Source organism: Etheostoma spectabile, chromosome 24, assembly GCF_008692095.1.
Source record: "Etheostoma spectabile isolate EspeVRDwgs_2016 chromosome 24, UIUC_Espe_1.0, whole genome shotgun sequence".
Taxonomy (NCBI): Eukaryota; Metazoa; Chordata; class Actinopteri; order Perciformes; family Percidae; genus Etheostoma; species Etheostoma spectabile.
The window spans coordinates 1,551,519-1,574,188 of NC_045756.1; the positions used below are offsets into that span (position 1 = coordinate 1,551,519).

At 42.8% G+C, this 22,670-nt stretch overlaps 1 protein-coding gene across 10 annotated transcripts in view; it reads right to left on the reverse strand.

Annotated features, from left to right (window-relative positions):
• The window catches only part of LOC116673896 (nck-associated protein 5), a 125,602-nt gene that overhangs the window by 41,512 nt on the left and 61,420 nt on the right, over positions 1-22,670 (reverse strand). For 6 of the 10 annotated variants that reach the window (XM_032506243.1, XM_032506247.1, XM_032506246.1 and 3 more), the window contains 2 exons: positions 19,651-19,714; positions 9,931-10,064 (listed from right to left, as the gene is read on the reverse strand). In XM_032506243.1, the coding sequence (XP_032362134.1) occupies positions 9,931-10,064; positions 19,651-19,714 (198 nt within the window). Of the gene's footprint in view, positions 1-1,735; positions 2,048-7,189; positions 7,210-9,930; positions 10,065-19,650; positions 19,715-21,106; positions 21,276-22,670 lie in introns of those variants that run through there. The other 4 variants (XM_032506250.1, XM_032506251.1, XM_032506252.1 and 1 more) reach the window with 4 other exon arrangements.

Below are 22,670 nucleotides of genomic sequence, written 5' to 3' on the forward strand. Positions count from 1 at the left end.
GCCATACCTGCAAAACTTTCAGACAAACTTTTCAGCAAGACCTCAATGACCTGCACATTACAGAGTAGCAGGATGGTAAGAAACACTTTGATGCCTTGGTATGCTTGCTTCCTCATGTTGTAGCTGGAGTAAGAGGAGGAGGAAAAGGGGGGACTAGATGTGGTGCTTCAGCAAGGCTGTTTTGAGGGGTCTGTGGGATTCATGCACACCTGAAAGAGGACCTTTGTGTTTCTAAACAGCTCCACAGAGCTGCCTCACTTTCCATACTGCTTCCATTTCAAAGTCACATAAAGCACAGATGTGTGGCATCTCACTGGACAGAATGTGGTGCTTTTGACGGCAGAGAAAAAGCAAAAAAAAAGACTTTGAAGTTTAGAGGTGTTGCTGAGCGACTGGAGACACTTACGATAATGTGGACAGAAAGATTTCGTCCATTTGGAAGGAAGATTTATTCAGGCAGGAAAAATATATATATATATGCTAACAAAAAGGAGTGCAAGGAGGTGACCAACAACTGCTGTTCTAAAAAAACATTCATCCACTCCAAACATAATGTTTAGCTTTTGCCTGAACTACTACTTATCCTCTCATTTTCCTTAGCAAATCATGCAGAGCAACAACACAAATAAGATTGCTTTGGATAATTACCTCCCAGTACTTGCTATTAATGTTGCACTGATTACTAATACCAACAAACCGCCTATAATGATTTTTAACAGCACTTCTTTTTTTCAATCAAAGCTTAAATAATGCATTAGTATTTGTTAGAGCTAATTCCAGATACCAAAACCATTAAAAATATAGATTTAAATAATGAAATCCAAGCAGTAAAGCCAGCTGAAATCAGAATGGGACAAGTGTCCAGTAAAACATCCCGCTAAATAAACAGTGTAATTTGTCATTACTGTAAATTCAGCCTCCTGAATCCTATTTATATGTGAGAGAGAGTCTGCTAAATGCTTATGATGGATGGACTATACCTCTCAGATGACAGAGCATTACTTTACATAAAAAACAGTCTTGCTCAGTGTGATAGTGTGATTAATCTCAAAGTGCTTGCCAACAACCTACTGAAAACATCATTCAGGGAAGGAAAGAGGGAAGGAAGAGTGTGTGTGTGTGTGTGTGTGTGTGTGTGTGTGTGTGTGTGTGTGTGTGTGTGTGTGTGTGTTTTGAAGGGACGAATGTGGAGGCAAAAGCAAATTCTGACTTCCCTGACCCTCGCGCCGCACACGCTGAATTTCAAGTGCTGCATTTGTCAGCAGTCCAGGAAATACAATTAGGGGTCCAATCAATTTTCAGCCTGAGGTCTGACGATCTTCAGGCAAACACACCCCTCTCCTTCTCACACACACACACAGAATACACAGGTCTACATCTTTGATGTGATGGCGTGCCACAGAGGTGAACAAAGTGATGCATCATCAGAACGCAGCGGGGCAATTAGAGGTGAAATGCTGTGTGTCTTCTCGCGCTGACTGGTTGACAAAACTACGATTAACATATAAAAAACTTCTCTCTCTTCTTTTCGTTCTTCACCGTTAGGTTTCAAAAGTCACAAAGACATCAAGGCTTCAAACGATGGAGGTTTTCATTCAAAAGTGTTTCTATTCATTGAAGCTGTTGTAGCTTAACACAACTCGAGCCTTCAATGAAAAATTCCTCTGCAGACCTAAACATGATCAAAGGACTCCAGAACTCTCTCAAAATCTGACAATCTTAGCTCAAAACTTACCTCATCTTGGGTTTCCATTCATTTTTAACACAACCGTTTCTCCGGAAAAAAGCCAGAAACACTGTGTAGATGTCTCTGAGCTCCATATGCAGAGACCTCCGAAAGCGCACCCAGCACTCTCCTCTCACAGCGCCATAAAGTGACCCAGACACTATTTCTGAAATGTGGGTCTCTAGGCTAAAATAGGCCATGCAGTCATCATATAAGCCTGAGTGCTTTTCACTCAATCGACAGACAGAATGGTTTGTCCGGTGGCCAGGTTACCGAGTCAGCTCAGATCTCCGGTTCTCATCTTCTACTTGCCGTGTCTCCAGTGTGTCATTATCCAACACTGGCTCTGTGCAAAGACAGTGATCTGGCAAGCAAAGACTTTCCCATATGTCCCATGTTAAGCCCTCTCCAAAGGAGAAGGGCCCCTGCTGGGAGGCAAGCAGGCCGGTAGTTTTGGATCAGACGGGAATCAGGGATGTACTTGCATGGATGAAGCACAACCAAGGACAGGGATCCCCCTGTTTTGTCGGCCAGTGCGTGTGCATGCTGTGTGGGTCTACATGGGTGATTAAGAGGCTTTGGTTTTACTAAAATCAACACTTTCCGTGCAAGAACAGCTAAAACGAAGGGTGCATGCCAGGACACCCGCTGCATGATCAGAGATGTCTGCACGCCATCTGAGATTCCGAGCTCGTTACACTCGATGAGCTTCTCTCCAAATGTGCCACTTTTCAGTAACACAGTTTTTAGATGCTCGCTTGTTTTATTTTATTTTGTCGCCCTCCTGCCAATGACCGCCTGCATCTTTGCATATTTCACAGCTCACCAAGCAGGAGTTGCTGATCCCCCCTGCTGTGGTTGGATACAGTATTTGGTTTGCCATTCCTTTGCAGTAGCATATTAGCTAGATTCTCTATATTGTAAATTAAAAATAAAAGCCTGGTCTTTTGTACATACTCTCTTTTTACTTTACTACAGAAAACTTCCATGGTAAATTGTTTAAGCTTCAGCCATAGAAAACGCAAAGCAAACTGTGAGTTAAAAAAAATTTTAAATCGCCAGTGCAACACAGATGTCTTCTTACTTTATAGTTGTTGTTTTTTATTTTTTAAGGTGCATATCATTTCAATGTTAACGTTAGCCACTGTCCCAAAAAAATCCCCAAAACTATAAGGTAAAAAGACATTGGTGTTGCACACTGTTTTGTCCTACCCTGGTTGCACTGGATTGTTGTGGTTTGAAGAAGCACAGAGAACTCTCTCTTTTCTACTGCATAATGTGAGTTATTCAGACCAGAGTCTAAGAATTGGATGAACAGACACAAACCTCCTAACATTTCACCTCAACAAGAGAGAAGCTTCAAAGTGCCAAATGATGGAAAGTACCAGTGATCAGTGGAGATGCATCAGCTTTCTTTGTCTGACTCCGGACACACTCTCACTTTATCAGTGCTGTCAAAGGCTCAGGTTGGCCAAGACCTTGTAATCAGATTTGACCGGTGAACAATTGGAAAATCCTTAAGCTGCTGAAATGACAGGGAGAACAATCACCTGGTTGTGCGCCTGAATCGAGGCCATCGGGGGCCCTCGCGTAACTGCTGCATCAGCGGATACAATCGTCTTATCACCCGAGGCCCTTTGAAACTGTCCGTTTTGGCCCGGAATATTCCATTCTTCTTATCAGACTCCTTTCAAGCAAATCACTTTTGTACGCCCAGCAGGTGATTGCCTAGCTTAACCCAATGTTAAGCCACTCTTATCCTCTTAGAGCTGTTTTGCAGAAAACATGCAAGGAGACCCTTTCTTAGATATGACCTAAATGAAGAGAGAGCATACTCCAAATAACTAAACTAGACACTTTTGGTGAAAAGGTTGGTCCAGTTTGGAGCCTTGAGGACAGTTTAGAGCTGTAAAAGTCATGCACATCAGTCATGCATGTTACAGCGGGGTAGCACTACAAAGATCCTTGCCCTCATGACCGCTGACTCTCGCCAGCGACCTTTAACCTTATCAACAAGACACACATGCCACAGAGAAAGAGATCAAGAGGCTAAAACATTTAGTATTCTTTGACAGTCGTCAAATTTCATTCCAATATTTGTTGACCAACTGCTGCAAAGATTTTGGGGGTTTTGAAGTCAGAGGGCTTTTTCAAAATACACTACACCTAAATATAATTTCATATCTAATTGCAAATATCAGAAAGGCACTGAAACAGGTTAAGCAAAAATCTCTATTAACATCTTGAAATGTGCAATGCCAACTGGGTGCAATTGAGGACTAGTCTGTAAAGAGCATAAATTAAAAGAAACATATGGAGGGAACCAGATTTAGGTTCTTCCTCTTTCATCCCTCTGGCAGTAATATTACATTTGGAAGGATTTAGAGAGCAAATTCATGATGGCCGTTTCACATGTTCACCGCCGTCCAAAGGAAGCAGTTAGCAATAAGGAAGCCATTGGTCCTCAAAAGCATCTTGTGGAGCCTTAGCTTGTATCTCTCCAATGGGTTACAGGCATGTGTGTTCCACATGGGAGATAAAGACTGAGGAAGACATCCCAGTGGGAAACCTTAGTCACAATGACAGCATGGAGTCCATTGATGCTGGGAAGATGGAGTAGGCAGTGGGTCAAGATGGATAAAACCTAATGTCAAGTGTATGCAGTGCTGAAATGGTCAGTTGACAGTTATTTGGCAACCATTTTCTTAATTGTTTTGAAGTCATTTATTAGATAACGAGTCAAGAAATCAGATATGTGGGTGAACTGAACCTTTAAGGAAGTATACTAAAGGCATTATCTTCTAAAATGGCCCTTTTGTTGCACGTATGACGCACAGATAAAGAGCAACCTTATAAAACACGATACATAAAGTGTAATAGCAGCCGCTGTGTATATGTGTCAACCGGAGCAGCTGACAACCCAATCTATACTGCAACCATGAGGTCAGTTTGAATTACATGCTGTTTGGCTTCAGGCTACAATCTGCGAGCACCAGCTTCACAAGCCAGAGAGAACAAGCGAGCTATCATGATGTGAGCATGGATGCCCTACTTCCGCAAAAGCTTGTAATCTGACCTCTTTCAGCATGCCTATAAACGTCATAACCAGCATGTTTAATCTGAGGCGGAAGTTAGCGAGCTGCAGTGTGTGTGTGTATGTAAGTGTTTGTGATGGTCTGACATAGTTACAACCAAGTAAAAGGTTGCACTTTGACCCACAAAGCTATTGTGGTGCTTAATAAGTGCACAGACTTTGTTCCCTTTTAAAAAAAAAAAAAAAAAGGAAGATTGGTACTAAAGCTCTCTTGCAGGCTGTTAATTTAGTACAAGTGATAGAGTAGAACAACCTTAAATTAAGTTCAATCAGACAAAATCCCCTGTTCAAATTTGGAAGTTAAAGAGAGGGGCTGAAATGGACCAATAAATCCTTTAAATATGAGGTGCTCCCAAAATAGTCCAGACACCTATTATCTATTTAACAGCCCTCGCCCCTTAAGGCAGGAGTAAGGAAGTGACTTCAAAAGACTGACCTCCCCCCCCCCCATCCTGTTAATGACCCCAGATGTGTCGTTTTGAACAGGGGCCTGATTCATCCGGATAAATTCTGAAGCCGCCAAAGGCATGCAGGGGGGCCATTTCAAATGCGCCAAATTAAAACACTTGGTCCAGGCGTGGCTGCATGTTTGGATGATTAGAAGAGAGGGCATTGATCTGCAAACAGAGTGCAATCACTCAGCTCCCTCTGAGCCTATTTGCCGGTCCAGCTGTGCAGTCCAGAGTAGTGCAATGGTAATGAGAGTAGCACATGAATGCATACAGCGCACACCCGGTTCTGCAGACCGTGGAGGGATCTGAACTTGAGCGTGACTGTCTAAACAACACATCGAGACTTGAAAAACGCTGCCATTCTTGCCTGTTTACATCATCGGCCTCCGACATACATGTACACACACATTGCATCCACACATGTTCTCACACACCGAGTAATGTGCAGAAAGAATACACTGCTGAGCCATAAATCTGCAGGCACCAGTCATCGTCTGCTGTTGTTGTTAGTCTAGCCGTAAGTCTCCCATATCCTGCCACGAAGAGGGCCCTTCAAGACGGCAATGATTCAAAGTCAAGTGGACCAGGTCGGCTGTAAACACTCTGGTCTTGGGTTTGCTGATGTTTTCTGGGTGACAATGACACTGATCCAACTGCCGAGCACAATGCAGTCAAGAGGAATTTATTCCCAAACTACATTTAGCTGCAAATTTCTTACAGACAACAAAAGTGGCAAAAAAACAAGACAGATAAATCCGAGCATAAGCAAGCAGCGCAAACGTCAAGATATTGAACCTGAGCTTCTGTGTATGGTGTGTGAGCAGACTAATGAACAGCAGCCAACAAAAAGCCTCTCCTTTTCCCTTTCTAGAAGTGTCTAATCTCTGTAACAGGCAGAGGAATGACTACAATAAAGTCTTTGAGAGGATAAGTATGGTTAGCATAAGAAGACGCAGTGGAGGGCAACCAAACAACTTCAAAAGTTCTGTTCACAGACAAAATAAAGTTGCTGCTCTGCTCATTACCTGGAAACTGCCTCCCTGATCTTCAGGCCACGTAGGGCCCCCAATGGCCCCCATGTTCCTGTCCGCTCACCGGTCATTCTGTCTGAGTGGTAACACAGGAAGGAGAGGGGATGTGGACAGGGCCTCAGAGTGTCCTTGTTAATAGATGTCCAAATGCACTCGATGGATTATATTTCTCTCTCTACAAGTCATTTCATCTTCTGGTTCAATTTGTTGTAGGACAAGAAGACAGAATTGTAAGTGTTGCTTGTGGTCTTGTCCCCATCTTTTCTCACCTCAATTCTTCTCTGTTCTGCCCTGGCTCTTAAATTTCTTGCCCATATGGAGTTGTGGGACGTCCAGGGTGGGCTGAAGAGGCTGCTGGGTTGTGGGCTGGAGTCTCCCCATAATCCGTTGGGAGTTTAATGACGACAGGCCATGCTAGTGGTGCTGAAGCCCCGGGGGGTTGACCCAAGTCAGGAGGGGCTGGGCATGTGACCCACACCAGGCTAAGAATCCTACCGCTTGGGGGAGGGTGTGTGGATATAAGCATGTGTGTGTGTACACCTATGTCTGGAGCGAAATGGTCAGTCACTTGAGGAATGCACACTTACTGATCTCAGCCGTGAAAACACAAGCAAATTGAGCTTTTTAGTGGATGAAGGTAGAAGAATAAAAAGCCACTTGTTTCAGTTTTGGCGTTTCTTGCCTTACATTCAACCAGTGCCAAAAAGTGTAATTGTTACAGGGACAACCAGAGGCAAACACACACACACAAACAAAGACTTGAAGAAGCTGATATTCCCCAGAGTTCGTCTGGCTGCAGGAGTGACTGTCTGATATTTCCCTTTTTGTTGTGGATATGCCTGTTTGTTCATGTGTGTGAGTGAAACTCTAACAAGCAGCTCATTACCTTTTGTCTCATATCATCACAGAACACCTCTGTCTCCCACTGCAAGCTAGAAAAAAAATGGCTTTTAGTTCTATCTGACTGGACCCTTTTTTTGGCAAGGTTTAACACCCTCATTTGCATAGTGTTTGATATCTTTGCTATAACGTTTGGCTGGCTTTCATCATTTAAATTGGTATGCCTGTTAGTAGCCTGATTTCACTTCCATCCTCATGATTCAAAGCACAACCTCAATTAATTAGCAATACGCAAATCAATTGTTGCCTGAGGTCAAACAGATTCCAGCCTATTTAAAAGATTGGATATCCACTTAACATAATTTGCGGGTGTTATCTCGAAAGACACATTGATGAACTGAGGTTTCTATTGCCCTAATGCACCACAAATACCAGTCTTAATCAATCAGGAGATATGGATGAAGGTCTCGCTGAGTTTGAGTGGTCGAGACATGAGTACTGTCATTGTAAGTTGACGGTAAGTGTGGGATGTATATCTCTAAGCCAGTGACTTAAAAAAAAAAAAACAGCTTGCAAGTGGGGCAAAGGTTCATGGGAAGACACTTGCTAGTGGCCTGGTGATCGAGTTGTACTGTATCTTTTTTCTGGCTTGTAAGTCGCTAATTAAAGTCACCTGATGTCCCATCTGCCACCACGGCACAGAGCCACGTTAACTGGCTGCCATGTAAGCTGAAGGGCCAGGTACAAGCAAACACTCTCACACACACATACACACGTTGGTGGCATGCACAGATACTTGCTTGGTACACTCATTTCATTTCATTCAGATAAGCACATATAATGCTTGAACAAAGATTAAGGCAGTTAGACTGAAACACTGTTAGTGTGATTGTGTGGAGGTGGAGGGAGATATCTTTGTAACTTGTGCAACGGAAGCAGCTGAACCTTTGCTTTTCCCCAGGAGTCACAAAAACATTGAAGACGCGGAAATTACAACAATCCAGCATGATGACAATGAGCGACTGGAATGACAACAGCTGAGTGAGGCAGCAAGGTCGGGCGAACGTCCCCATATAAAGGAATAATATAAAGGAATCTTTCTGTGTATTATAGAGCCATAGCCACACCAGCAGCCGCCTGGCATCCAATGAGAACCATCCATCTAGGCGACCCCTGTCATGGCGACAAATTCATCTGTCTCCCTGGGGAACTGTGCAGGACCCAATCAGGGAAAAGCTTTATATATTTCCCCCCTAATAGAACTGCAGTGCATTCTCTTTGCTGCAAGACATAGACTCTCACATTGCTGCTCTCCTATCTACTAATTCACAGCTACAGCACATCCGCCCCCATTTAGGAGTCTTACTCGAGAAGGGAGTTTACTCCACAAATATTATCATTTTTTCCTGGCGAGGTGTTTGGGGAACTAAAAAAGTCTATACACAGGTCAGACAGAGATGTGTCTTGCACAGAAAAACCGTGGAGACTTTGACAGGTGCAACCATCTATGTTGGAAACACAAAATTGGTTCAGACAGGTTTATACAGGATTTTGTGATAATTTATATTTCCTCCGACTGAACAGGAAGTCATAATATTCTAACTATTACCTGTAAAGTGTCATCTCAAAGGTCATATCCTGTATGAACTGCAACTGGCTTACAGAGAAATTGGATGAAATGCCCCAAAAGACTGTGGCTAAAAGGCCTTTAACCCCTGTAAACCTGAAAACAACTCAACTCAACTGTATGAATGCAAGTAGTTGCTTTTATAAAAAGGATGTAAGGAAGCTGAACATAAGTGAGAAACACTACTTACTAAAATTCAGAGGTATTTATGTAATATTTTCAAATATGCGATAAATCTTTTGAATGGCTCTTTAATATTTTTTTCTTCCCCTGGTGGTGACTTTGCCCTCTTCTGCACTATAGCACTGGGAGCATAAAAATGCAAGATTTTCTCCACCAACTTAATGAGAAGATAAGCAGTTAATGTGAAATCCTCTGGATTCTTTTTTTTTGCGTGAAGTAAAGCACTGAATGTCTATCGCCTAATTAGGGCATCAACTCGGCTCCAACTCTTGATTTTGTCGTCCCTCTGTGTCACACCTCAGGGGCTGCGAGATGGAGGAACACCGCATGAATTAAGGGTTACTGAAGGTATGACAAGAGCATTGTTTGACCACTTCACGCTTTAGAAGTTCCTTTTTTAACGCAAAAGCAAACCTTATTATGCCGATGACAAGGTCAAGTGACAAGTTCAGTGAAGTACTAATATAGTACAAAATGGAAAGAACAAAGAAATGAGAAATGAGGAGGTAGCAAGGGCAAGAACGTCATATTGATTCTTAAGGTTATGAAGACAAGGTGTTGATTTCAAGAAATTGCTGCCAAAAGTCAATGACTTTTATTAAAAAAGAGATGGAAGTTAAATCCCAGAAACTTTTGTTTTAGATTTGTCTGTTTCAAGGTAAACTACATTTATATTTGTAGTATTTCTGGGGTATTTTATGCCTAAATTGAGAGAAATAACAGGAAATGTGGGGAGAGAGAGGGGGGGGATTATATCGCGTAGCTTTTATCTAGCATCTAGCTTATATTGTTCATTATTATGATTTGTACTATGACCTGAAATTATTCTAATACAGGGTCAAAGATGGCTGGATCCTAACTCAGCATTTTTGGATGATATGATCCTCTATGTAATCTGTACATGGTGGGAAAAGGATTTAAGGCTCACCTCAGTCCTCCTCTAATTTCAAATACGTTCTTGGCTTTTAGACTCATACCTGGAGAATTGCTGCTGCAGTGAAACCATCTGTGCCCGTCCCACCTCTGACTCCTCCGTCACTTCCCGGAGACGCTTCTCGCTCTCCAGTCGCAGGCGTCGCTCTTCCTCTAGCTCGTGGATCAGCTTTTCTCGCTGTGGACACAAAAATAAGAACGGTTATAAGTCAGCAGCGTGTGGCCTAAAGGCTCAAAAGATCATCCCTCATCATCCAGAAGTCACATGGGTCATATTTATGGCCTCTAAATCCCTGACCTCTGCAGGGATGTCATTTTTGACCCTCTTTGGAAAAGGGTAAGTGAAAACAGAATGATTTAACATCATGACCATAAAAACATGTGATACAAAAAAAAAACTTCTTTTGTCTAATATCCAACACAGGTCATCCTGGTTACAAATAAGAGAAGGAGGGCATGATGACATTTAAGCTGCCAAAATGGCGTTTTTTTCATAGTTTGTTGTTGCTTTAAAAATGTTCTTAATGAACCTCCACTTCCACGTTGCTATGGCAGAAAGTTCATACTAAATGTCAAGCAACTTTTCCGAGCTTGGTCTCGCACAACTCGGACGAAGCAGACAGGATTCCCGACCCGGATGCCAAGCAATGTAGGCTACTGCTGTGAGGGGGACAAGCATTAAAACCTAGCCACGTAAAGAAAACACCACTAAAAAAAAAAACAATATCAGTTAAAGTGTACGCAAGAATATTTTCACCCTTTTCCCTTGCCGTCAAACTGTCCTTTGTAAGGAGCTGAAGCCGATTTATTGCTCTCTTCAAAGCTACCAGACTCCTTTGACAGAAACAGTTAACTGACCGTTCGAGGCAGCGGTAGACCAGCGACTCCCGTGTTCTGCGAGGTAAAATTATTAGTTTTATCAAAAGGAGTCTGGCGGCTTTCAAAAGGTTATAGATAGCGCTCCAGTTCCCCGGGGTTAAGGGCTTTCTGGCGGCTTTTAAAATATTCTAAATATAGCATACACTTAAAAAGATATTGATTTGTTTAGGTGTCTAAAATACGTTTAGCTGCTGCCCCCGCCTACAGCAGTAGGCTACCCCGCTTAGCTTTTATGTCGGTAGTCCTATCTGCTTCTCCAAACGGCAAAAATGGATAAGTAACTCATAAAACCCTACTTCAAAATATCCAAACTACCCCTTTCACAGCCACAATGTAGCCTAGCCTTCACACTCTCCACTGTCTGCCAGAATATGTGCAACAATGGCACATTAACCATGAACATACCAAAACAGCAGCCTACCCTTTTTATTTTTTTATTTTATAAATGTAAATGTAATTTTGACCTCACTTGCCCTAACATTTTATGTATTTTGAATTCATAACCTCATCAGAGAGAGGCAGTTAGTTGAATTGTAGAGGTTCAATTTCCTTTGTGAGGCAAGAAATTAAGGTTGAATAACTTACAGCTTTTTATTTGTATATCTTTACATACTCTCACCCTATTTAAGTGCTGTTCTATAAGTGTCAGGGACAATTTATCTTAAGCTAGGTTTTAAGTTAACCCCTATCATGAGGAACTTTGAAAGTCTGTGGTGTGCAAAGTCCCCGCAGATCACATAACCATTTTTATCTGTCTTCTTCACCAGAGACAATTCCAAAATTAAAGCTCTTTTTTCCGCTTTTAATTGGATTCCTCTCAGTCTGATGGCCTCAGCCACCTGCTCCCGAAAGAGAGAAACACCCACGCCTCAAACCCAACTTCAAAGACTGTGGCCCTGGCAAACGCCCTCTTTCAGGAGAGGAAGATTTTGGCATTGCGAGTGAGTTTTTTCAGTGACAAAGTTGCGGAGGAGCTTTGAGCAACAGCTAGCAGCGAGGCTGAGGATTTTAGCTGACATTCTCTAAGTCTCACAGTCTCCGCACAAAGCCTGGCATCAGCTGCCACTGACAAAGCAATTGGCTCTATTTCCTTGGCTCAAAGTTGACGTTATTAACCATCTGTCACTATCTTGTCAAGAAAATACAAATTTGTGAAATAATTGAAAATTGGTCCGAGGCCAAAAAAGAGTGACAAAATTGTTGAGAGAAAAAATGTCAAAAGTTGTTTCTTTAGCAAACCAAGATGTAGTTGTTGCTAAGTAAGATATTTGAATTTGAGTTGCCCTTCACCTTATTAGTTTGGCTTAACAGCGAGTGGACATTTTTAACCCCCAACAAGTGTTATGTGATTATACTGTCATTCTCTAGCTGTGTATTTAGGAGAGGATTATCCTGTCAGTCCTTGGTGAAAAGAATATCATCATCTACCCTGAAAGGTGAGATTAGTGAATGCCACAGAAAATGCAAATATACAATATATCTGCCTGTAGAAAAGGTCTGTGTTGCCTTTTTAGTAGGCAATGCAGACTTTTTCTTCTTCTGACTCTAGAGCTCCTCTTTAAGTCGTCCTCTCCATGTTAAGGACCAATCATGGCATGTCATTATTCAGTGTAATGCCATAGAGAAGCTGAAGTGGTTTATCACACACAAGCATTATGGGGACATCTAGTGGTGTGAAAGGATAGGAACACTGATTGGAAAATTGGTATGTAGACAAAACATCCTCAGGACAATGTTTGTCTTTTTGCTTAGTGTACTATCAACATCATAATTTAAAGCCACACCTTCAAAATAAACTGCAAAAACAATATCTAAATAACTGACTGTAAATGACCTAACATTTCTGAAAACTGCATATTTTACTGTGACCATACTGCCTTTGAATGCAACCACTGAACAATCATATTTCATTACAGTATATTGTTCCTTGGCAGGAATCCGGTCACAAAAGCAGAGTGTAACTGGGTGAATCGGTCAGGGAGAAAGAATATTAAACCCAAGTCACCATTAAAACCAGTTCTGGTCCTCACTGTGTCTATAAATCTATGGCTACTATGCTCTTTACACAACAGGGAGGCTCTCCCTGTCAGGAGTAATGGCCGCTGTAAATCCAGCTGTACAGAGGCATAAAGTAATACATCTCCCTGCCAAGACCTGGACCTATATATCTAGACCAAAACCAATGAATTTTGGCTCTTTTCATATTCTCTTTAAGGAAATAATGGGCCCAGAGGCAACTTGTAAAGGAGGTCATCCCAACAACATTTTTCAAGCATTTTAATATTTACTTACATGGCAAAGTGCAACTATTTTTAAGGATGGAAGTACGTTTTAAATGACAAAGGCACTAACAAGCTGCTAATTACAAGTGTAACCTCCAGTTTCCAGAAGTTTAGCCAATTTTACGTCAATACAAACAAGCACAAAGGACTTTTCTTTCACCACACATAATGTGTACAGTATTGTTCAGCAAGTTGGCCTGGATTCTAACAAAAGCACGGTAGCTTTAGTCCTGATTTTTCTTGCCCACATGGCCTAACTAACGCCCCCGGCATAAACCACCAACCACTATGTCTGCTGACAGAGTCTTGCCAACAACCTCAATAACAACGCAGGATTTATGGTCTACATTGTAGTAAAAAGCCTTCTATTGCTTTTGTTCAATATATAATTTCAGCAATTTAACAAGGCCTTAGGCCATTAAATCAAACATTACCATATCTTTATGTGGCCAGAAATCCCTAGCAATACATTGCAGTTCTTGAAATGTTTATTGTCTACACACCAACTGCATGTCTTTTTTCTGTGGTAAAGAGTATGCTAATTGAAAGCATATTCTTTTAATAAGCTTTACAAAGGGCAACACGCCTTTAGCAATGCCCTGGGAAGATATTTTAAAGTCAACACTAAGACGGTATGTGATGAAAACATGCTCGGCAACTTTCTGTGCAAACATTTACCTTCATTAATCCAATGATTGAGGAGATAATCCTCTCGGTTGACTCTGTCATGGATGATATGCACTACTCTGTTTCTCCAGTGGATGGCAACATGTTCCTGGAATAAAACTGGCAGCCACAGCTCAAACAAAGCCAGCTCTGACAAACAATACAGTGGTTTGGGGGGGAAAAAAGCAATATCAAATTGGAAAAGGACAAGTAATCTATAAAATGGCCCGGGCAGGATTTTATACCGGCCTACTGAGCCATATCTGAAACAAGCCCAGATTGAGTGTTTCAGGATTAAATTTGACCTCTGTCACAGGCGACGCTGCTTTCATTTCCTGGTTGATAGAAAAAAGGTATCCATCCAGATATACAGAATTTATCACCATCATGTAAAGCCTGAGATTGGTATTGATCTCAAAACACTAAAGGTGGTGGAATAAATGAAAACTCTAACTAGTTCATGACTGTTATATTCTAATATATTGTTATACTGTAGCTCAGAGAGATTGCTCCCTATTACTTCTATATCACCATGTCTAAAATTGTATTAGTTGTAGTGGAACCCAGAATGAACCTTTCCTCTGTAATTGGACAGCATTAGATGGTAATGGTATTCATCTGAGCTGAATTACTAGAAGACTTGAACCCCCCTGATACCCTCCAAGATCCACAGAGGACTCTAAATTAATTAGAGACCTCTGCCTCTCCTTGTGCCTTTAATGCTGTCTTCCAATAAAAGAAAAAGCTGCAATGCTATCAGGTTAAGTGCACGTGTACAATGCGCGCAGCCATCACCGTGGCTCGGTTTCTGAATGTTGTCCATCTGCAACTGTATAACTAGTATCTGTGTTCATGCAGGGTTTGGGGTACAGTTCAGGGGGCTCAATAATCTCTTCATTACACAGAAACCCCCCTCAGTTGGAGCTCTTTGCCTAATCAAAGGGCCGGGAGCGGATCTCTGGCTTGCTGCTAAAGCAAACATCAGGGACACAATACACCGCACAGGTTCCTCATTCATAAATAAAACATGCCACTTGGCTGTGTGTGTGTGTGTGTGTGTGTGTGTGTGTGTGTGTGTGTGTGTGTGTGTGTGTGTGTGTGTCAACAATTCAAATGCAAGTGTAAAAGTTGGAGGATGTGAAATGCCTGGTCAGATAGAAGACGTGCGAAGTGTGCATTTATGTTAAAGAGATAGAGAGAGAAAAAAAGTGTGTTAAATTAAATGTCATTCAAAGTACTTTCCAGCAAATAATATTAATCGTAGTCTACAGTAGGTCTACCAGAACAGATGTTTTCTGATATGACTGATATTTATAGAAATAAAACTGTTTCAGCCACTAAAAAAATCAGTCTGTGTCCCCCAGGGCTCCATCAATTCAATTATCATGGGGAGCCACTACATTAGGGTGTACCACTTCTGTCTTAGACTGCCACAGGCACTATAGCAAATAATACACACACCCCAGGAATATGCTAAATCGTATGAGTGGCCCATTTATCATTGCCAAGGGAGAGAACCCCCACCCAACCCACGCACTCCGAGTCATTCAGTCACACACAAATACACTCTGGAGAGTGGGTGAAAGGGACGGTGTGGAGATGCAATGTGGGCCTGGCTGTCAGCGCTCGTCACCCGGTGAATGTGCCGAGCACCAAGGAGACCCCATCTCGGCCCTCTCCGCTGTCTGTGGCTGATAAGGCCAATCTGCCGAGACAGCACCTGAGTCCCCCACCCCGGTCCCCGAACCTCAAAGCTGTCACACACCATCCAAACAGCTGTCAGAAACACTCTATGAAGGTCCCTCAGTGTCGGATCTCCAAGAGGACCAAAGTCTTTTCAAGCTGGGAGCCCCTCAAAACCTCTCTTTATCTGCTGAAAGCATGCTCCAAAAGATGTCAATCCGGAAGTTGCTTTTTCAAACACCAATAAATCATTGTCAAATAAACCATGATATAGCCTCAATACCATAAACTAATTAGGCTTTTGTTATGCCAAGTAGAAGCACTAACTAATGCAATTTACCAACGTACATTGATCCGTGCTCATAATTAACAATCCATTGCTGTCCCTGTGTGACTTCTCTGATACTCCAACTTGGAAAGCTTTGGCTCAGTCTGCAGGGAGAGCCCGTCTGTTTTCTTTGATGCATAGCAATCCAGACGATCGCTTGTAAAGATTTGACCCAGTTGAAGAAAAGATGCAGAGCAGAAGACGTACTATGACTTGTTAAGATAGGCATTCAAAAGTACAACATCCTTGATGCAGCGATACAAACTATGTCACATGAATCTTGCAGACCCTAGCACATGAGAGTTTTTAGCTGATTCCTATCTTGGCTCCAGGGCCTATTTTAACAGACTGTACCGCCCCCTCCCACTTTATATTCACAAATGCAGCAGCTCCATTCTTATTATAACTTCAACATGAAATACTCTGGAGAAATCAGATTTTTTTTTTTTTAAATAAGTGAGTTATACAATTAAGTTCAAGTAAAAACATGTCCCTTTAGAGTTCATACAAATGGTTCACTCAGCGGTGAGAGAATCAAACATTGTAATAAACTGTGTGTGGATCTACTGTATGTGTGAGACTCGAGTCTGTTTAAGCTCAGATATCAGAGAGCGTCCGCAAAACCCAAAGAAAAATAAAGTCTCTCAAAGCGATATAGATTATTTTCACGTTGTTTAGACAGCCGTTTCCAGTGGTCATAATCTTACCTAACAGTTTTAAATGCCTTTTAAATGGAGAGCCCAGCCCCCTCCTTTACAAGGCTACATGTGCACTACTGTTTTCTCCCTGACAGGAAACCCGGCATCCTGCTCCTGACGGACTCAGATTGCACTTTAGGGTGGCATCAACATAGAGTGGGAGACAGAGAGCAGCCCTGCCCTGTACCACGCCTCTGGGAGGGGGTGTGAAGAATTCCAGAGAAAACCTACAGCAGTGATGAGGCTGTGAATGAGTGGTTTCACTTGAAACAGACAGGGCAGTTTTGTTGGAATGAAAGCGAGGCCCTCAAAGAATAAACCATGACCTGTGCTCCATCAAACACCAAACGGGAAATCCACTGCTTTTGGAATTTTTGTTGATTTTGCACGCCAAAAGCCCCAATCTCTGTGCAAGAAAATATAAAGTTTAAGACAGTAACGGTGGTCTACGAGAGACAGATCTGGTGCTTGTTAGACCACATCACTCCAAAGCAATAACAACTGCATCTTGTGTGGCTGTGTTTGCGGTAAAATACTCTGCAATTCATACCCTGAGCCTAAACACTGATTGCCCAGCAAATTGTTCACAAGGTTTAATGCGATTCTCCCAAATGATCCATAACAAAAGAGTGTTGTACTTTTGCACTGCCAGTAGCCACCGTGTTTCACAACAGGAGACCCAATTAAAAACACACGCTCCTCAGTAAACTGTTGTTGATGCCGTTTCATTTACACTCACGACTGCAGCACTGTGCAAGCGAGACCTGAGGCTTACAATTGTAGCAGTGTGTGTCTAACAATCCTAAAGATGCCTTTCGCATTCTTTTACAACACAAAGCACTACTAATGGTGCACCATAACACGTCCCCGCGGTGCTGCTCAGCAGAAGCAACCAGCACAGGACTGCGATGGGTGGCACTGCCGCTTTCTGTGTCTCTGATCACGTTACACAGACGACACTAATGGATGTAGGGAGGAAAGACCAAGGCAGGGAACAGAGAGTTAAAGAGAGATACATCAGATACAGAGGAGGGGTACAGCCACTTCAAACGACTGTGGCTGTTTTAATCTGTCTCTCTAGGTTAGTCCCTTAGCAGGCAAAGATGGGGGTTGGGGGAAGTGAGTGGGCATAGAAGTGGGCGTCAGTGTGCGTGGGTCTGCGGGGCACAGGCTGTGGCTGGTGAGCAGTTCCCACTGCACACTGCCGGTACTTTGACAATTATCTCCTTGATGCAGCAGTCTCTTTTTCATTTCTATTGAAGAACCGTGCCTGAGCTCCGAAGCCTCCCAGGAATGCCAGAGAGAGAGAGAGTGCAAGGGGGACTCCAACGGGGATAATCCCAATTTCAAATGGAGCTTAGTGATATCCCCCTCCTCGTTTTCTTCCTCCATCCACCCCCCTCACACTCCTCATGTCTGGCACAGATAACTCATCCCTCTCTCTTTCCTTCTCAGCCCTGTGCATGCGCAGACACACCCCTCTAAAGTAATAATTAGCATGTCATCCACTCGTGTGAGTCTGAGGTGGGCCTTCATGTAGTCTCTCAGCGTGGCGAATGATGGATTTTTATTGGGCTACGTCGAGGCCAGAGAACGCAGGGTTAGGGTTACTGCTGACACAGTGAGGTGTGGACACAAACTGAATAATAATATATACACAAACAGGTACCAAAGAGAAGAACTAAGTTGCCATGCATCCATCTATTAACTGTGGGAACTACAGAATGCTACAAGTTAAAGGTGAAAAGTTAAAAGTGTCCAGAGAAGACAAGTAACCCATGAAGCACAATAATTGTTATTTTTCTCTGTGGGGCCATGTGGTGCTGATGATGCAGAATGACTGTCGCCAAAACTGGCCAATGGATGACTTGTTTGGCACTCCATTATAGTTTCCATTTAGACCTCTTAGTACATTTATAGTAGTGAGGACATCAGTGAGTCAGTGAGGACATGAAATGGACTACAAGTGAACCACACATGTGTGAAAGTGATCTTAACTGATTAGTTTAGCCATGGTTACTCCTACAATCCAACATCCAGTACTGGGATGCAACTCTAGCTGCACACATGACTCTGATGGTCACGCAGTGATATGTAGGATTCACTGGAGGATACGTGCATTCCATTCAACTATCTAGCCACGCACCGTGGAAATCAATTCTCAAACTTTCACATACACGTGAATAACCCGGATGACAGTGTTGGAGGAGTCACAAACAGGTCAGGGAGAAAGAGAGGTGATTCTCCTCTGAATTACTCACTGCCATATTCCCTGTTTACTTTTATGAACTGATGCAAATCACATGGTAGATTTGCTTCTCCATCAACCCAGTACAATTGGTTTAACATGTCTAAAAAAGCTTAAGCCTCCAAGACTGCAAGAATCTACTCTGCTGAAGAGCCTTTGAGCAATCCACTGAACCTCTGACCGGCTCCAGGGGCGCTGTTCTGTATTTTACCCCCTGATCTGAACTCCCTTAACCGTAGGAGAGATGAGACGAAAAAACAAGCATTTCTCCTTCAGGGATCAATAGAGAAACATGATAGTGTGAAAATCTTGCAGTGCATCGGCCCTTGTGTGCTGTTGCTTTAGGCCCTCTGCCATAAAGAGAATCAGAGGCATCACTGGGGTGCAGTCAAACAGCTGGGCCTGTGGTTAGAGCCTCTGCTCGGAGGCTGCAATCAGCTGAGCTCCACTTCATCACGTGGTTCACTTTCTGACCTCCCTTAGACACCCACACACCCACACCCACACACTGTACAATATGCACACATTCATAGACAAAGAGAAATAAAGATATGCACTTATGTGCAGATATGTCTGCAGATCTCCGCCTCCGGAATTCTTTCCCCTGCTTACACAAGTTCACTTAAAAAATAAGTGAAAGCACAACATCAGTAATTTCCAGTCAAGCTTAGCACAATGCATTGTTGACAGATTAAGCCCCAGCTGCTGCTTTATAATGTTACAAATCCTGACCATGCCTCTGAGTACCTGATGTTCTTGCAGAATGGCTGGAATTTGTCCAACCTGCTGGTAGTATTGTTTAGTATTGTACAAAATGGCTGGTATCTTCTTCAAGATGAACTGATGAAGTGTTGAGACACTAAAGATTGACTTTGGCCGATGTGACGGCTTGGCACAGCTTGACAGTGTGTGAAGTGAGCATTCTGTGGCTTTTTTGGCTTTGCGCAGATTATAGACGAACAGTTTCCACTGTACTTTACCATTGTTCCTTCGCTTTTGCTCCGTGCGACTTCCCTCTGCAGGCGAGCCACGGCCAGCTTTTCCCTAAAGAGGAGGAAGAAAGAGATGAAGTAAGAGTCAGTGTGTGATCATTGTTTAGTGGGTGACACAGGCAGTCAGGTCCAAACCCTAAAATAGACAGATATTTTTGCATTTCAGTGGCACTTGTACTCGTTATGCTTGAATTTTTCAATCAATGAATGATTTTTGCACCAAATCATTCTTTTTCCCAAAACATTATTGTCCAGGAAAAAAGGCCTCATCTTTGTCTATCTTTAGCATGCGCGCACACGCACACACACACACACACACACACAAAGCAGAGCGCTTGCAGACAAAAAAAGCACAGAGGGAAAAAAAGCAGGGCATCCTCGCACCAGACACACACTCATAACAGACTCACTCTCCCTTGCAACCACACAGACACGCTCACACACACAAACACATACACATACATACACAAGAACCAGGCTAAACAAAGAAATAGACAGTGCACATCCAATCCGTTTCCCACGTGAGGGCATTCCAGACTTTAACGGGATAAATCTTGGCACACAAGCACTGATAATAAAGAACCCTGTTTTATGGCCTCTCCTGAGGTATCACATTAACTGAAAACACTACTGCAGGACAACCCAGTCTACATCTCACAGCTTGTTGAAAGCTTGTCATTCTCCAAGTGTTTGGAAGTGTCTGAAAGTTCAACAAATGTGTCACCTTTGGCAATTTAACATGTGTTTGAAGCTTTACAAGACCAAAATCTTATTAATTCTAATGTCAAATGCTGCATTGGCGTTCATAAAGATGTAAATATAGTGATCTAAATGTCAACACAGTGTATTGACACAAGAGGCTTGTGATGTCTGCCAATTATCACCCGTACATAGCATTAGGTATGCTTATTAAGTCACTTATTAAGATAATGAATCTGTTAATTAGCAAATATTTAGGATAAGATTAAACATTCTTTCTTGTCCCAAAGGAAATTTGTCTTGGACTCAGGTGTTGCTTACATACTGCTTCCAAAATGAGGTACAAATGAATAACAAGTAAACACACGCTAAACAAACACGTAAAAATGATAAAAACAAAAGGGTTAAAACCCGCTCCAGAATGAAATCAGGACATCTTTTGAGTATGAGAGGAAAGCTGGGATGTATGTTTGAAGTTTTCATCAAAGTATTGTTCCAGACTTTCTGTGCTCACAAGAACAAATCACACAACACTCAAAGCCAACTAATATGGGACCACGGGACCTAACAAAGGAGTGTATACAGTAGACAGCCACAAGTAATCACAATCATCTGCACATTTTTCACATTTCTTCAGAGCAGACACCCAAACCTCACGCCAACCTCCCCCCAACCCCCAAAATAACTCATGACTAACATCTTCTTGTCGCCTTTGACGAGATATCATTGTTTCTGAGCGGCTTACCTGTCGGGGGGAAAACCCCAGTGATTAAGAGGCAGCTGGGGATGTATGGTTCATGGATGAATCGACTGTCTGGACAGAAAAGAGTGCGCTGAGCTACATGCTAACTGCCTGTGGAAGCCATTCCCACCGCCACTCTAATGAAACCAGATTGAACCAGGCAAAGCCGAGCCTGGCACTTGTGAAAGAACTGGTGCAGTGGTGACAAATCCGGGAGGAAGTCAAGCAAGGCTTCAAGACAAGGGGTGTGTGTTTGGGTGTGTAGCAGTGCGTGTGTCTGCATAAGTGTGAGTAGTTTGTGCATTCATTAATGTGGGTGTGGGAACTTGCATTCATTAAAGTGAAGGTGTTGTTTGTGTGTGTGTTTGTGTGTTTGTGTGTGTGTGTGTGTGTGTGTGTGTGTGTGTGTGTGTGTGTGTGTGTGTGTGTTGGTTGTGTGTGTGTGATGAAGGAATTGCTCCACACCTGAGACTGACTATACACATTTCCAGTTCACAATGTGTCTCTTCCTATTACAACTACTGTATGTTTCAAACCATTACACTACCTGAGAGAAAAATGTGAAGAGGGGGGGGGGGGGGGACTTCTCTGGAACTTCTCACTATAGATATTGTTTTGTTAAACAGGACCGGCCTGGCATTCCTCCAGTCTGTGTTATGGCTGAGCTTCAGCGCTGTAAAGGGTTAAGTTTCAGGCCACTTATGCACAGGCATGTTCCAGAAGCAAAGGAGCATGAGGCAACTGCGCCCGGAGAAAATCATCGCCAAATATAGAGCAATTTGACATTCTGTGTTGAACATAATTATAGTAACTGGCAGAAGCGGGAGTCAAAACACTGTTTCAGTGCAAAATGCTCACCGGCGGGATTTGCATCCAATTGGCGCTGACGTGAAATTATGGGATATTTGAACTGCATTCAAGCACACATGAAAGTCATCAGCAATCTGCTCTACTCTGTATCAGATGTTGACAGTGACATATTCTGCCAATCACTTACTTTGTAAACTTTTACCAGCTGTGTCACCTGTCCCATCAAAATTGTCAAAGTCCAGCCTGAAGGCTGTTTATCTTGTGTAGAATGCAGGAAAAATGTTGAAGCATAATAATTCATGTGTCACCAAACATGGTCAGAACATAAGAACACAGGTTCCTGTTGTTAAATGCCTCTTCTTAAAGGATAATTCCAACAACTCTGGTCTTAGTTACTCTGGTCCATGCCTTTATCCTATACATCCAGGCATGTCGTAGAAGCACAAGCTGACAGTTGACCGTGTATACATTCCTCCACCCCCCCCCAAGTGTTTTTCGTCCTCGGCCGCAACATAAAGCTTGGTTGAGTGAATTCCAACAGCCAATCATGAGCAGTTTCAACGCGGACTTCCAGTAGTTCCCAGTGACCTGGAATCACCTGATATCACCAGAGGCCTAACCCCTAATGAGCTTAAGGGGAGCAGGCCAAACCAGCGGACAACCCTGATCTTGAATGCACCCACCGTTTCTTTTTGCACCCGCTGTCTCTTTTGTGCTCGTCCGCGCGCATGCGCACACACACACACACACACACACA